The sequence below is a fragment of the Nerophis ophidion genome, linkage group LG11 (assembly GCF_033978795.1).
Source record: "Nerophis ophidion isolate RoL-2023_Sa linkage group LG11, RoL_Noph_v1.0, whole genome shotgun sequence".
Lineage (NCBI taxonomy): Eukaryota > Metazoa > Chordata > Actinopteri > Syngnathiformes > Syngnathidae > Nerophis > Nerophis ophidion.
In genome coordinates, this window is record NC_084621.1 from 16,835,433 (window position 1) to 16,853,122 (window position 17,690).

General features: G+C 38.0%; 1 protein-coding gene across 1 annotated transcript in view; it reads left to right on the forward strand.

Moving 5' to 3' along the window:
* Positions 1–17,690, forward strand: part of LOC133561705 (mannosyl-oligosaccharide 1,2-alpha-mannosidase IA) — a 349,703-nt gene that overhangs the window by 313,923 nt on the left and 18,090 nt on the right. Inside the window, exons 6-9 of the mRNA XM_061915171.1 lie at positions 2,568–2,691; positions 2,765–2,858; positions 4,405–4,520; positions 8,291–8,510. Coding sequence (XP_061771155.1) covers positions 2,568–2,691; positions 2,765–2,858; positions 4,405–4,520; positions 8,291–8,510 — 554 coding nt within the window. The remainder of the gene's footprint in view (positions 1–2,567; positions 2,692–2,764; positions 2,859–4,404; positions 4,521–8,290; positions 8,511–17,690) is intronic.

Consider the following 17,690-nt stretch of genomic DNA (forward strand, 5'->3'; position numbering starts at 1 on the left):
GGAGGGTTGGCAAGTATGGCGGGCAGTGGAGGGAAGACCAACACCAGGGTTGGGCAACCTGGTGGGCGCACACAGGTCCTCACTATTCCTACATGGTATTAGTGGCGCCCCCTGTTGGTTGTGTTCAAAATGACATGCTAACATGAATATTATCTAGGTATTATAGGCATTCGGGCTCATGTTTGTTGACTTCTGGACAATTTTGTTTAATGGCGGCCATGTTTTTGCTCAGTTTTGCTTGGCAGTCCCCTAAAAATATGCTTCTTTGGTAACCAGTTTGGTACTTTTTTGGCACAGATTGAATCCTGCCAGTCCAACATGGCACCGATTAACGTAAAATCCAACGCTGCCATGTTTTTTCGGCACATCAGTTTAACTGTTATACATAATTTGCAGATTTTTCAAATATATTTTAGTAAAGTTTTTTTTAACAAAAAAAAATCTAACTCAATTCGTTCTACTATTATATTTCTTATCAATACAGTATATTTGCAATAATGCATATTTGTTTCCTTTAAGTCATAGTTTAGCCTATTTGAAGATGTTTTATAGTTAAAAATAGTGTTATTTAACAGAAAATGTGTTTGTTTTATTCATAACTTGGAAATAATACCAAAAAAGCATGTTCTTAAATATATTATTTGTTTTTTAAAGTACAGAAATATGATGGTACACAATTAGTGTAGGTCAGTGATTAGTGGTATGCCAAAGAATCTCTTAATAAATATTAAAACACAGTGTTACTGTTCAAACTGTGTGTAATGTCACCCTCTTTGCACTTTGGCACTTGGCGGTCACTCTAGCAGCAGTGAGAGCGGACTTAGCCAACTTACCTGTAGCTAATGACCGAATGTAGCAATTTTCAATGCCAACTCAGCAATTGACTCAAAAAAATGCTTCGGCGTAACTAAAGCAGGGCTCCACTTTTCAAAAAAAAAATTAAAAAATGTGTTAGCTCAATGCTAAAATACATTGGCTTTTCTATTGTGGGTAGCATTAGCGATTGTAAGTGGTCATTTCTACACCTCCAAAGTCCATCCATCCATTTCTACCGCTTATTTCCTTAGGGGTCATGGGGGGCGCTGGAGCCTATCTCAGCTACAACCGGGCGGAAGGCGGGGTACACCCTGGGCAAGTTGCCACCTCATCACAGGGCCAACACAGATAGACAGACAACATCCACACTCACATTTACACACTAGGGACCATTTAGTGGGTGGGAGGGGCCTATCCCCGGGTGTATGTTTTTGGAGGTGGGAGGAGCCTATCCCCAGGTGTATGTGTTTGGAGGTGGGAGGAGCATATCCCCAGGTGCATGTGTTTGGAGGTGGGAGGAGCCTAACCCCAGGTGCATGTTTTGGAGGTGGGAGGAGCCTATCCCCAGGTGCATGTTTTTGGCGGTGGGAGGAGCCTATCCCCAGGTGCATGTCTTTGGAGGTGGGCGGGGCCTATCCCCAGGTGCATGTCTTTGGGGGTGGGAGGGGCCTATCCCCAGGTGCATGTCTTTGGAGGTGGGAGGAGCCTATCCCTAGGTGCATGTCTTTGGCGGTGGGAGGGGCCTATCCCCAGGTGCATGTCTTTGGAGGTGGGAGGAGCCTATCCCCAGGTGCATGTCTTTGGAGGTGGGAGGAGCCTATCCCCAGGTGCATGTCTTTGGGGGTGGGAGGGGCCTATCCCCAGTTGCATGTCTTTGGAGGTGGGAGGAGCCTATCCCCAGGTGCATGTCTTTGGAGGTGGGAGGGGCCTATCCCCAGGTGTATGTCTTTGGAGGTGGGAGGAAGCCGGAGTACCCAAAGGGAACCCACACAAACTCCACACAGAAAGATCCCAAGCCCGGGATTGAACCCAGGATTACTCAGGACCTTTGTATTGTGAGGCACATGCACTAACCCCTGTTCCACCGCGCTGCCGTCTTTAATCTTGTTATATGCAAATATAATGACGATAAAGTCCATTCAATAAAAAGGGGACTCATATGGGGGAGGGCGTGGTGCGGGGTGGGAGAGTGGCCGTGTCAGCAACCTGGGGGTTCCCTGTTCGATCCCCACCTTCTACCAACTTCGTCCTTGAGCAAGACACTTCACCCTTGCTCCTGATGTTGGTTAGGGCCTTGCACGTCAGCTCCCGCCATCAGTGTGTGAATGGGTGAATGTGGAAATAGTGTCAAAGCGCTTTGAGTACCTTGAAGGTAGAAAAGCGTTATACAAGTACAACCCATTTAACGTTTACCATATGGCCCCATTCGTCGCCGTTTACCTGACACATGAAATGTGACAAATTGCTGGGGTCGCACTAACCACTTTAGCCACTATATGGCAGTGGAGTGTTGAATATCTGAAAATGTGTTTAGTGGCAATTCCAACTACGGTTGTTGATATGTAGAGTGGCGCTTTCCATCGTTTTCAGCAGACAGTATTGCGAAATGAGTGGATCTTGTGTGAGCCATGTGAATCCCTTCACTAAATGTTCATGTTTTTTTGTTTTTTTTTAACTTTCTGCATCGATTACAGTGCATGCCCATGTGTCACGGGCAATTATGCAAATGAGACGGTTGGTGTGTTTCGCAGTGACAACAGTTGGAGTTGGGGCTGGGCGTCGGCCGGCAGCAGCATCCTGGCCGAGTTCGGCACTCTGCACCTGGAGTTTGTCCACCTCAGCCAGCTGTCGGGTGACCCCGTGTACAAGGAGAAGGTCTGGCCATCTTGGATCTGCTTTTTCTTCTGGAACATTCCCACTGAGAGATGCTGCGTGTTCCCCCCTGCAGGTGATGAACATCCGGAAGGTGCTGAATAAGATCGACAAACCCCAAGGCCTCTACCCCAACTTCCTCAGCCCGGTCAGCGGAAACTGGGTCCAACGTAAGAAAAGACGAGATAAAACAAAATAACTGCGACAAACATGAAAAATGTCTGCCTGACAGCTTCTTTTCTTCACATAAACACTAAATGGAGATCATTTAAGAGTTGTTTGTAGATTGTTACATGTATGTATTGATATCAATAATCCCTTCATTGATAACACTAATCCATTGCTTTGATATCAATAATCCACTGTATTGACATCCATAATCCACTGTATTGATATCAATAATCCCTGCATTGATATCAAAAATCCTTTGTTCTGATATAGTAATCCACTCTATTGACATCAATAACCCACTGTATCGATATCAATAATCCCTGCATTGATAGCAACAATCCATTGTATTGATATCAATAATCCACTGTATTGATATCATTATTCCCTTTATTAAAATCAATAATCCACTCTATTGACATCAATAATCAACTATATTGACATCAATAATCCCTGCATTGATATCAATAATCCATTGTATTGGTATCAATATTCCACTGTATTGATATCAATAATCCCTGCATTGATATCAATAATACACTGTATTGACATCAATACACCACTGTATTGATATCAATAAACCCTGCATTGATATCAATAATCCATTGTATTGAAATCAATAATCCACTGTATTGACATCCATAATTCACTGTATTGATATCAATTATCCTTGCATTGATATCAAAACTCCTTTGTTTTGATATAGTAATCCGCTGTAATGACATCAATAACCCACTGTATTGATATCAATAATTCCTGCATTGATATCAATAATCCATTGTATTGATATCAATAATCCACTGTATTGACATCAATAACCCACTGTATTGATATCAATAATCCCTGCATTGATATCAACAATCCATTGTATTGATATGAACAATCCACTGTATTGCCATCAATAACCCCGCATTGATACCAATAATTCACTGTATTGACATCAATAATACCTGCATTGATATCAATAATCCCTGCATTGATATCAATAATCCCTGCATTAAAATAAATAATTCCTGCATTGATATCAATAATCCCTGCATTGATATCAATAATCCACTGTATTGACATCAATAATCCCTGCATTGATATCAATAATCCCTGCATTAAAATCAATAATCCCTGCATTGATATCAATACCACTTCTATGGCTATCATCACATTGTTTTTCACGACGACGTCACCTAAAAAGTCCCGGGAAAAAAAAGTGATTTGCTTCCCCTGATGTGTTTTGATTGGTTTTCCTGCTCCATTGAAAGTATTTTTCGGCGCTCGCTATTTACCGCGCCGCAGAGGCCGCCGCCCTCGTCTGAAGCCACTGAGCCGTCCGTCGATTGCCTCTCGCTTATTAATGCCTGCCTTCAAAACCCCGCCGCTCAGGGCTCTTTGAAATGATAATAAATTCAATTACTCCGGGAAATTGGATCCTTTCCGATTTTGACCGGAAAATATGCGAAAGTGATCAAAAGGCGAGGGGCGGGGGGGGCATGAAAGGGGTGGGAGGGTCTAATTGTAGGACAGGACTTCTTAAAGACTCTGGTCTTCTTCCAGATCACGTCTCTATCGGCGGACTGGGGGACAGTTTCTACGAGTACCTGATCAAGTCCTACCTGATGTCGGACAAGACGGACGAGGACGCCAAGAGGATGTACTACAGCGCCTTGGAGGTAGGACTCCTCACGTCTGCTAACTCACACTTATAACACTTTGTTGTTCTCGGATGGGTTTGGTGCACTTTTTGGACCAGAAAGTCTCAGATCATAACTAGACATCTGCGATAATGGCTTTTTTGCCGATATCCGATATTCCGATATTGTCCAACTCTTAAATATTGATACCGATATATACAGTGGTGGAATGAACACATTATTAGGGACCGAATCTCCCTTTGGGACAGAGGACCCTTTTGTATTTCTAAGGTTCTATTATTATTTTACCGCCGCCTCTTTGAGCTGTAATTTGACCCCCTTAACATGCTTCAAAACTCACCAAATTTGACACACACAATTGAGATTTAATCAAAAAAACCTAACCCCAAAACTAAAAATTGCACTCTAGCACCCCCTAGGAAGAAAACACGGACAAAAATGCTTGTAACTTCCAGTAGGAATGTCGTAGCGACATGAAACAAAAACCTCTATGTAGGTCTCACTTAGACCTAGATTTCATACACTGACATCCTTCAGCAAAAATCAACAGGAAGTTGGCAAAAAACCCTTCAAAACAAAAGTTTCCTAAAAAATTTCATTTTTTCTTCTTTGAGCTGTAATTTGACACCCTTAAAATGCTTCAAAACTCACCAAACTGGACACACACATCAGGACTGGCGAAAATTGCGATCAAATAAAAAAAACAAACCCCAAAACTCAAAATTGCACTCTAGCGCCCCCCTAGGAATAAAACACTGACAAAACTGCTGTTGGGAAGAAAACACAGACAAAACTGCTTGTTACTTCCGTTAGGAATGTCTGTGAGACATGAAACAAAAATCTCTATGTAGGTCTCACTTAGACCTAGATTTCATACACTGACATCCTTCAGCAAAAATCAACAGGAAGTTGGCAAAAAACCCTTCAAAACAAAAGTTTCCTAAAAAATTTCATTTTTTCTTCTTTGAGCTGTAATTTGACACCCTTAAAATGCTTCAAAACTCACCAAACTGGACACACACATCAGGACTGGCTAAAATTGCGATCTAATAAAAAAAACAAACCCCAAAACTCAAAATTGCACTCTAGCGCCCCCCTAGGAATAAAACACTGACAAAACTGCTGTTGGGAAGAAAACACAGACAAAACTGCTTGTTATTTCCGTTAGGAATGTCTGTGAGACATGAAACAAAAACCTCTATGTAGGTCTTACTTAGACCTAGATTTCATTCATTGACATCCTTCAGCAAAAATCAACAGGAAGTTGGCAAAAAACCCTTCAAAACAAAAGTTTCCTAAAAAAATTCATTTTTTCTTCTTTGAGCTGTAATTTGACATCCTTAAAATGCTTCAAAACTCACCAAACTGGACACACACATCAGGACTGGCGAAAATTGCGATCTAATAAAAAAAACAAACCCCAAAACTCAAAATTGCACTCTAGCGCCCCCCTAGGAATAAAACACTGACAAAACTGCTGTTGGGAAGAAAACACAGACAAAACTGCTTGTCATTTCCGTTAGGAATGTCTGTGAGACATGAAACAAAAACCTCTATGTAGGTCTCACTTAGACCTAGATTTCATTAATTGACATCCTTCAGCAAAAATCAACAGGAAGTTGGCAAAAACCCCTTCAAAACAAAAGTTTCCTAAAAAAAATGTCATTTGTGGCTCTTTGAGCTGTAATTTGACACCCTTAAAATGCTTCAAAACTCACCAAACTTGGCACACACATCAGGACTGGCAAAAATTGAGATGTAATAAAAAAAACAAAAACCCAAAACTCAAAATTGCCCTCTGGCGCCCCCTAGGAATAAAACACTGACAAAACTGCTGTTGGGAAGAAAACACAGACAAAACTGCTTGTTACTTCCGTTAGGAATGTCTGTGAGACATGAAACAAAAACCTCTATGTAGGTCTTACTTAGACCTAGATTTCATTCATTGACACCCTTCAGCAAAAATTAACAGGAAGTTGGCAAAAACCCCTTCAAAACAAAAGTTTCCTAAAAAAATGTCATTTGTTGCTCTTTGAGCTGTAATTTGACACCCTTAAAATGCTTCAAAACTCACCAAACTGGACACACACATCAGGACTGGCAAAAATTGAGATGTAATAAAAAAACCAAACCCCAAAACTCAAAATTGCCCTCTAGCGCCCCCTAGGAATAAAACACTGACAAAACTGCTGTTGGGAAGAAAACACAGACAAAACTGCTTGTTACTTCCGTTAGGAATGTCTGTGAGACATGAAACAAAAATCTCTATGTAGGTCTCACTTAGACCTAGATTTCATTCATTGACATCCTTCAGCAAAAATCAACAGGAAGTTGGCAAAAACCCCTTCAAAGCAAAAGTTTCCTAAAAAAATGTCATTTGTGGCTCTTTGAGCTGTAATTTGACACCCTTAACATGCTTCAAAACTCACCAAACTGGACACACACATCAGGACTGGCAAAAATTGAGATGTAATAAAAAAAAAAAAAAAAAAAAAAACTCAAAATTGCCCTGTAGCGCCCCCTAGGAATAAAACACTGACAAAACTGCTCTTAGGAAGAAAACATGGACAAAACTGCTTGTAACTTCTGGTAGGAATGTCATAGAGACATGAAACAAAAACCTCTATGTAGGTCTCACTTAGTCCTAGATTTCATACCCTGATACCCTTCAGCAAAAATCAACAGGAAGTTGGCAAAAAACGCTTCAAAACAAAAGTTTCCTAAAAATGTCATTTTTACCTCTTTTGAGCTGTAATTTGACACCCTTAAAATGCTTCGAAACTCACCAAACTGGACACACACATCAGGACTGAGCCCATGTGGTGATATCCTTTACACACTGATGTCACTTTTTGATGCAGTAGCGCCTGAGGGATCCAAGGTGCATAATATGGTTTACGTGCAGTGATTTCGCCACATTCTCTGAACCGTTTGATGATATCACATACCGTAGATGGTGAAATCCCTAAATTCCTTGCAATAGCTGGTTAATAAATGTTGTTCTCAAACAATTTGCTCAGGCATTTGTTGACAAAGTGGTGACCCTCGACCCCGTCCTTGTTTGTGAATGACTGAGCATTTCATGCAAACTGCTTTTATACCCAATCATGGCACCCACCTGTTCGATGTTCGAAAATAAGTGTTTGATGAGCATTCCTCAACTTTCTCAGTCTTTTTTGCCACTTGTGCCAGCTTTTTGAAAAACGCGTTGAAACATCCAAATGAACTAATATTTGCAAAAAATAGCAAAGTTTACCATTTACACAACGTGACAACTTCACTGGTTGGGGGTTTGTAACATATATTTGTAACATACATATTCACATACATGTACACATACATACATTGTACAAACATACATATACACATACAAGTACATATACATACATACACTCATGTACGCAATCACGTTTCATCAAGCATAAATTAATGTTGTTGCCCTAGGGTAAACTGGACTACACACAGCACACTGACAAAGCTTGACCTGTTCTTACTATAACAATCTACAAGGTTAATATATGTTGCTTCCCTTTCTTCCCCTCCATTTTTCTGCTTTCTTTTGTATCTCTAGTAATAATTAGGGGTTAAGTCAGCTGCTAATTACACAACGCTCGTTTACCCCCGTGACTCGCTATTTAAACAGCTTTTGTGTGTTATCACATGACGCTTTGGGAGTGTGTGTGTGTGTGTGTGTGTGTGTGTGTGTGTGTGTGTGTGTGTGTGTGTGTGTGTGTGTGTGTGTTAGAATTAGAATATTTCTCCTATGGACTGAAGTTGATGTGTTGCAGGCCATCGAAGCCAACCTGGTGCAGAAGTCCCCGGGGGGTCTGACCTACATGGCGGAGTGGAGGGGGGGCATCCTGGACCACAAGATGGGTCACCTGGCCTGCTTCTCCGGGGGCATGATCGGGCTGGGGGCTGACGACGGGGCCCCCGACCGGCGCCAGCACTACCTGGACCTGGCCGCCCAGATCACGCACACCTGCCACGAGAGCTACGACCGCTCAGGTGACACAAATGTTTGACCCTTGTGCTGTTGAGCAAGGCATTAGGAGCAGGAGGAGCACTCCTGTCACATAGATTATCTTTGATTTGCCTTTTTACCCCCCAACTAAAAACAGCAAGCAAAGTAGTCTTGTTATGTAGAGCATCTTTAACTAGCAGTTTTACAATAGCTCCTTAAAACCATAGATCACTCCTGTCATATAGAGGCTCTTTGACCAACATTTTGTTTTTTGCTTGGTTCCTAAAAACAGCAAAGCATCTTTAACATTTTAGCAATTGCTTTTGAAAAACAGGAGATAACTCCTGTCATATAGAGGATCTTTGACTAGCATTTTTGCAATAGTTTCTTAAAAACAGTAGCTCACTCCCGTTATATAGAGGATCTTTGACCAACATTTTGTTTTTTGCTTAGTTCCTAAAAACAGCAAAACATCTTTAACATTTTTGCGATTGCTTTTGAAAAACAGGAGATCACTCCTGTCATATAGAGCAGTGGTCCCCAACCACCGGGCCGCAGAAGAATTTTGTATTCATTTTTATTATTATTATTATTATTTTTTTTTTAAATCAACATAAAAAACACAATATACACTTACAATTTGTGCACCGACCACAAAAACCTCCCTTTTTCATGACAAAAACGTCCCTTTTTCATGACAAAGAAAAAAAAAGGATCTTTGACTATCATATTTTTTTTTTTTTTTTTGCTTAGTTCCTAAAAACAGCAAAGCACTCCTGTTAAGTATTTTTAACATTTTTTAGAAAAGCTCCACAAAAAACACCTGACTACTCCTCGTCCTGGCATATAGAAGGTCTTTGACTAGCATTTTTGCAATAGCTTCTTAAAAACAGTAGATCACTACTGTCATATAGAGGATCTTTGACCAACATTTTGTTGTTGGCTTGGTTCCTAAAAACAGTAAAGCATCTTTAACATGTTTGCAATTGCTTTTAAAAAAACACGAGATCACTCCTGTCATATAGAAGATATTTGACCAACATTTTGTTTTTTGCTTGGTTCCTAAAAACAGCAAAGCATCTTTAACATTTTAGCAATTGCTATTGAAAAACAAGAGATCACTCCTGTCATATAGAGGATCTTTAACCAACATTTTGTTTTTTGCTTGTTTCCTAAAAACAGCAAAGCATCTTTAAGATTTTTGCAATTGCTTGTGAAAAACAGGAGATCACTCCTGTCACATAGAGGATCTTTGACCAACATTTTTTTTTGCTTGATTCCTAAAAACAGCAAAGCATCTTTAACATTTTAGCAATTGCTTTTGAAAAACAGGAGATCACTCCTGTCATATAGAGGATCTTTGACTAACAATGATGCAATGGCTTGTGAAAATCAGGAGATCACTCCCGTCACATAGAGGATCTTTGACCAAAATTTTGTTTTTTGATTGGTTCCTAAAAACAGCAAAGCATCTTTAACATTTTTGCAATTGCTTTTGAAAAAACAGGATATCACTCCTGTCATTTGGAGGATCTTTGACCAACATTTTGTTTTTTGCTTGGTCCCTAAAAACAGCAAAGCATCTTTAACATTTTTGCAATTGCTTTTGAAAAACAGGAGATCACTCCTGTCGTATAGAGGATCTTTGACTAGCATTTTTGCAATAGCTTCTTAAAAACAGTAGATCACCACTCCTGTCATATAGAAGATCTTTGACCAACATTTTGTTTTTTGCTTGGTTCCTAAAAACAGCAAAGCATCTTTAACATTTTAGCAATTGCTATTGAAATACAGGAGATCACTCCTGTCATATAGAGGATCTTTGACCAACATTTTGTTTTATGCTTGGTTCCTAAAAACAGCAAAGCATCTTTAACATTTTAGCAATTGCTTTTGAAAAACAGGAGATCACTCCTGTCGTATAGAGGATCTTTGACCAACATTTAGTTTTTTGCTTGGTTCTTAAAAACAGCAAAGCATCTTTAACATTTTAGTAATTGCTTTTGAAAAACAGGAAATCACTCCTGTCTTATAGAGGATCTTTGACTAGCATTTTTGCAATAGCTTCTTAAAAACAGTAGATCCCTCCTGTTGTATAGAGGATCTTGGACCAACATTTTATTTTTTGCTTAGTTCCTAAAAACAGCAAAGCACTCCTTTTATGTAGAGCATCTTTACATTTTTTGCAATACCTTCTGGAAGAACAGTAGCACAGTCCTGTCATTTAGAGGATCTTTGACTAGTATTTTGTTTTTTTGCTTAGTTCCTAAAAACAGCAGAGCAATCCTGTTGTGTATTTTTAACATTTTTACAATAGGTCAACAAAAAACACCTGACTACTCCTCGTCCTGTTATATAGAAGATCTTTGACTAGCATTTTTGCAATAGCTTCTTAAAAACAGTAGATCACTCCTGTCATATAGAGGATCTTTGACCAACATTTTTTTTGTTGCTTGGTTCCTAAAAACAGCAAAGCATCTTTAACATTTTTGCAATTGCTTTTGAAAAAACAGGATATCACTCCTGTCATTTGGAGGATCTTTGACCAGCATTTTGTTTTTTGCTTGGTCCCTAAAAACAACAAAGCATCTTTAACATTTTTGCAATTGCTTTTGAAAAACAGGAGATCACTCCTGTCGTATAGAGGATCTTTGACCAACATTTAGTTTTTTGCTTGGTTCCTAAAAACAACAAAGCATCTTTAACATTTTAGTAATTGCTTTTGAAAAACAGGAGATCACTCCTGTCTTATAGATGATCTTTGACCAGAATTTTTGCAATAGCTTCTTAAAAGCAGTAGATCACTCCTGTCATATAGAAGATCTTTGACCAACATTTTGTTTTTTGCTTGGTTCCTAAAAACAGCAAAGCATCTTTAACATTTTAGCAATTGCTTTTGAAAAACAGGAGATCACTCCTGTCATATAGAGGATCTTTGACCAACATTTAGTTTTTTGCTTGGTTCCTAAAAACAGCAAAGCATCTTTAACATTTTAGTAATTGCTTTTGAAAAACCTGAGATCACTCCTGTCTTATAGAGGATCTTTGACTAGCATTTTTGCAATAGCTTCTTAAAAACAGTAGATCCCTCCTGTTGTATAGAGGATCTTTGACCAACATTTTATTTTTTGCTTAGTTCCTAAAAACAGCAAAGCACTCCTTTTATGTAGAGCATGTTTACATTTTTTGCAATACCTTCTGGAAGAACAGTAGCACAGTTCTGTCATTTAGAAGATCTTTGACTAGTATTTTGTTTTTTTGCTTGATTCCTAAAAACAGCAAAGCAATCCTGTTGTGTATTTTTAACATTTTTACAATAGGTCAACAAAAAGCACCTGACTACTCCTCGTCCTGTTATATAGAAGATCTTTGACTAGCATTTTTGCAATAGCTTCTTAAAACCAGTAGATCACTCCTGTCATATAGAGGGTCTTTGACCAACATTTTTTTTGTTGCTTGGTTCCTAAAAACAGCAAAGCATCTTTAAAATTTTTGCAATTGCTTTTGAAAAACAGGAGATCACTCCTGTCATATAGAGGATCTTTACTAGCATTTTTGCAATAGCTTCTTAAAAACAGTAGATCACTCCTGTCATATAGTGGATCTTTGACCAACATTTTATTTCTTGCTTAGTTCCTAACCACAGCAAAGCGCTCCTGTTATGTAGAGCATCTTTAAATTGTTTGCAATAGCTTCTGAAAAGAAGTAGTACAGTCCTGTCATAAAGAGGATATTTGACCAGCATTTAGATTTTTTTGCTTATTACTTAAAAACAGCAAAGCACTCCTGTTAAGTATTTTTAAATTTTTTACAATAGGTCCACAAAAAACACCTGACTACTCCTCGTCCTATTATATAGAGGATCTTTGACTAGCATTTTTGCAATAGCTTCTTAAAAACAGTAGATCACTCCTGTCATATAGAGGATCTTTGACCAACATTTTGTTTGTTGCTTAATTCCTAAAAACAGCAAAGTGTTCCTGTTATGTAGAGCATCTTTAAAATGTTTGCAATAGCTTCTGAAAAACAGTAGCACAGTCCTGTCATAAAGAGGATCTTTGACTAGAATTTTTTTTTTTTTGCTTAATTCCTAAAAACAGCAAAGCACTCCTGTTAAGTATTTTTTTTAACATTTTTACAATAGGTCCACAAAAAACACCTGACTACTCCTCGTCCTGTTATAAAGAGGATCTTTGACTAGCATTTGTGCAATAGCTTCTTAAAAACAGTAGATCACTCCTGTTATATAGAGGATATTTGACCAACATTTCTTTGTTGTTGCTTGTTTCGTAAGAACAGCAAAGCATCTTTAACATTTTAGCAATTGCTTTTGAAAAACAGGAGATCACTCCTATCGTATAGAGGATCTTTGACTAGCATTTTTGCAATAGCTTCTTAAAAACAGTAGATCACTCCCATCCTATAGAGGATCTTTGACCAACATTGTGTTTTTTGCTTAGTTCCTAAAAACAGTAAAGCACTCCTGTTATGTAGAGCATCTTTAACATTTTTGCAATAGCTTCTGAAAAACAGTAGAGCACTCCTGTCATACAGAGGATCTTTGACTTACAAAAACACCTGCCTACTCCTCGTCCTGCCTTATAAAGGATCTTTGACTAGAGTTTTGCCTCTTTTATGTAGAGTATTTTTAAAATGTTTGCAATAGGTCCACAAAAAACACCAGACTACTCCTCATCATGGCATATAGAGGATCTTGGATTATCATGTTTGCAATAGGATCCTAAAAACGGTAGAGCACTCCTGTCATATGGAGGATCTTTGACCAGCATTTTTACAATAACTTCTTTAAAAAAGTAGAGCACTCCTGTCATATAGAAGATCTTTGACTTGCATTTTATTTCATGCTTATTTCCTAAAAACAACAAAGATCCCCTGTTATGTAATAGAGTGTTTGTAACATTTTTGCAATAAACCCACAAAAAAAAAACCCGACTACTCCTTGTCCTGTCTTATAGACGATCTTTGACTAGAGTTTTGCCTCTTTTACGTAGAGTAGTTTTAACATTTTTGCAATAGGTCCACAGAAAACACCAAACTACTCCTCGTCCTGTGTCATAGAGGATCTTTGACTTGAATTTTACCTCTTTATGTCGAGTATTTTTAACATTTGTGCAATAGGTCCACAAAAAACACCAGACTACTCCCCGTCCTGTCTTACAGAGGATCTTTGAGTAGAATTTTGCCTCTTTTATGTAGAGTATTTTTAACATTTTTGCAATAGGTCCACAGAAAACACCAGACTACTACTCCTGTCTTATAGAGGATCTTTGACTACAGTTTTGCCTCTTTTATGTAGAGTATTTTTAACATTTTTGCAATAGGTCCACAAAAAACATCAGACTACTCTTCGTCCTGTGTCATAGAGGATCTTTGACTTGAATTTTACCTCTTTTATTTAGAGTATGTTTCACATTTTTGCAATAGGTCCACAGAAAACACCAGACTACACTTTGTCCTGTCTCATAGAGGATCTTTGACTTGAATTTTGCCTCTTTTATGTAGAGTATTTTTAACATTTTCGCAATAGGTCCACAAAAAACATCAGACTACTCTTCGTCCTGTGTCATAGAGGATCTTTGACTTTAATTTTACCTCTTTTATGTAGAGTATTTTTAACATTTTTGCAATAGGTCCACAGAAAACACCAGACTACTCCTCGTCCTGTCAAATAGAGGATCTTTGACTTGAATTTTGCCTCCTTTATGTAGAGTATTTTTAACATTTTCGCAATAGGTCCACAGAAAACACCAGACTACTCCTCGTCCTGTCTTATAGAGGATCTTTGACTAGAGTTTTGCCTCTTTTATGTAGAGTATTTTTAACATTTTTGCAATAGGTCCACAAAAAACACCAGACTACTCCCCGTCCTGTCATAGAGGATCTTTGACTAGAATTTTGCCTCTTTTATGTAGAGTATTTTTAACATTTTTGCAATAGGTCCACAGAAAACACCAGACTACTACTCCTGTCTTATAGAGGATCTTTGACTACAGTTTTGCCTCTTTTATGTAGAGTATTTTTAACATTTTTGCAATAGGTCCACAAAAAACATCAGACTACTCTTCGTCCTGTGTCATAGAGGATCTTTGACTTGAATTTTACCTCTTTTATGTAGACAATGTTTCACATTTTTGCAATAGGTCCACAGAAAACACCAGACTATACTTTGTCCTGTGTCATAGAGGATCTTTGACTTGAATTTTGCCTCTTTTATGTAGAGTATTTTTAACATTTTTGCAATAGGTCCACAGAAAACACCAGACTACTCCTGGTCCTGTCTCATAGAGGATCTTTGACTTGAATTTTGCCTCTTTTATGTAGAGTATTTTTAACATTTTCGCAATAGGTCCACAAAAAACATCAGACTACTCCCCGTCCTGTCTTATAGAGGATCTTTGACTAGAATTTTGCCTCTTTTATGTAGAGTATTTTTAACATTTTTGCAATAGCTCCACAGAAAACACCAGACTACTCCTCGTCCTGTGTCATAGAGGATCTTTTACTTGAATTTTGCCTCTTTTATGTAGAGTATTTTTAACATTTTCGCAATAGGTCCACAGAAAACACCAGACTACTCCTCGTCCTGTCTTATAGAGGATCTTTGACTAGAGTTTTGCCTCTTTTATGTGGAGTATTTTTAATATTTTTGCAATAGGTCCACAAAAAACACCAGACTACTCTTCGTCCTGTCTTATAGAGGATCTTTGACTAGAGTTTTGCCCCTTTTATGTAGAGTATTTTTAACATTTTTGCAATAGGTCCACAAAAAACACCAGACTACTCTTTGTCCTGTGTCATAGAGGATCTTTGACTTGAATTTTGCCTCTTTTATGTAGAGTATTTTTAACATTTTTGCAATAGGTCCACAAAAAACATCAGACTACTCTTCGTCCTGTGTCATAGAGGATCTTTGACTTGAATTTTACCTCTTTTATGTAGAGTATTTTTAACATTTTTGCAATAGGTCCACAGAAAACACCAGACTACTCTTCGTCCTGTGTCATAGAGGATCTTTGACTAGAATTTTACCTCTTTTATGTAGAGTATTTTTAATATTTTTGCAATAGGTCCACAGAAAACACCAGACTACTCCTCGTCCAGTCTTATAGAGGATCTTTGACTAGAATTTTGCCTCTTTTATGTAGAGTATTTTTAACATTTTTGCAATAGGTCCACAAAAAACATCAGACTACTCTTTGTCCTGTGTCATAGAGGATCTTTGACTTGAATTTTACCTCTTTTATGTAGAGTATTTTTAACATTTTTGCAATAGCTCCACAGAAAACACCAGACTACTCTTCGTCCTGTGTCATAGAGGATCTTTGACTAGAATTTTACCTCTTTTATGTAGAGTATTTTTAACATTTTTGCAATAGGTCCACAGAAAACACCAGACTACTACTCCTGTCTTATAGAGGATCTTTGACTACAGTTTTGCCTCTTTTATGTAAAGTATTTTTAACATTTTTGCAATAGGTCCACAAAAAACATCAGACTACTCTTCGTCCTGTGTCATAGAGGATCTTTGACTTGAATTTTACCTCTTTTATTTAGAGTATGTTTCACATTTTTGCAATAGGTCCACAGAAAACACCAGACTACACTTTGTCCTGTCTCATAGAGGATCTTTGACTTGAATTTTGCCTCTTTTATGTAGAGTATTTTTAACATTTTCGCAATAGGTCCACAAAAAACATCAGACTACTCTTCGTCCTGTGTCATAGAGGATCTTTGACTTTAATTTTACCTCTTTTATGTAGAGTATTTTTAACATTTTTGCAATAGGTCCACAGAAAACACCAGACTACTCCCCGTCCTGTCAAATAGAGGATCTTTGACTTGAATTTTGCCTCCTTTATGTAGAGTATTTTTAACATTTTCGCAATAGGTCCACAGAAAACACCAGACTACTCCTCGTCCTGTCTTATAGAGGATCTTTGACTAGAGTTTTGCCTCTTTTATGTGGAGTATTTTTAACATTTTTGCAATAGGTCCACAAAAAACACCAGACTACTCTTCGTCCTGTCTTATAGAGGATCTTTGACTTGAATTTTACCTCTTTATGTCGAGTATTTTTAACATTTGTGCAATAGGTCCACAAAAAACACCAGACTACTCCCCGTCCTGTCATAGAGGATCTTTGACTAGAATTTTGCCTCTTTTATGTAGAGTATTTTTAACATTTTTGCAATAGGTCCACAGAAAACACCAGACTACTACTCCTGTCTTATAGAGGATCTTTGACTACAGTTTTGCCTCTTTTATGTAGAGTATTTTTAACATTTTTGCAATAGGTCCACAAAAAACATCAGACTACTCTTCGTCCTGTGTCATAGAGGATCTTTGACTTGAATTTTACCTCTTTTATGTAGAGTATTTTTAACATTTTCGCAATAGGTCCACAAAAAACATCAGACTACTCCCCGTCCTGTCTTATAGAGGATCTTTGACTAGAATTTTGCCTCTTTTATGTAGAGTATTTTTAACATTTTTGCAATAGCTCCACAGAAAACACCAGACTATACTTTGTCCTGTGTCATAGAGGATCTTTGACTTGAATTTTGCCTCTTTTATGTAGAGTATTTTTAACATTTTTGCAATAGGTCCACAGAAAACACCAGACTACTCCTGGTCCTGTCTCATAGAGGATCTTTGACTTGAATTTTGCCTCTTTTATGTAGAGTATTTTTAACATTTTCGCAATAGGTCCACAAAAAACATCAGACTACTCCCCGTCCTGTCTTATAGAGGATCTTTGACTAGAATTTTGCCTCTTTTATGTAGAGTATTTTTAACATTTTTGCAATAGCTCCACAGAAAACACCAGACTACTCCTCGTCCTGTCTCATAGAGGATCTTTTACTTGAATTTTGCCTCTTTTATGTAGAGTATTTTTAACATTTTCGCAATAGGTCCACAGAAAACACCAGACTACTCCTCGTCCTGTCTTATAGAGGATCTTTGACTAGAGTTTTGCCTCTTTTATGTGGAGTATTTTTAATATTTTTGCAATAGGTCCACAAAAAACACCAGACTACTCTTCGTCCTGTCTTATAGAGGATCTTTGACTAGAGTTTTGCCCCTTTTATGTAGAGTATTTTTAACATTTTTGCAATAGGTCCACAAAAAACACCAGACTACTCTTTGTCCTGTGTCATAGAGGATCTTTGACTTGAATTTTGCCTCTTTTATGTAGAGTATTT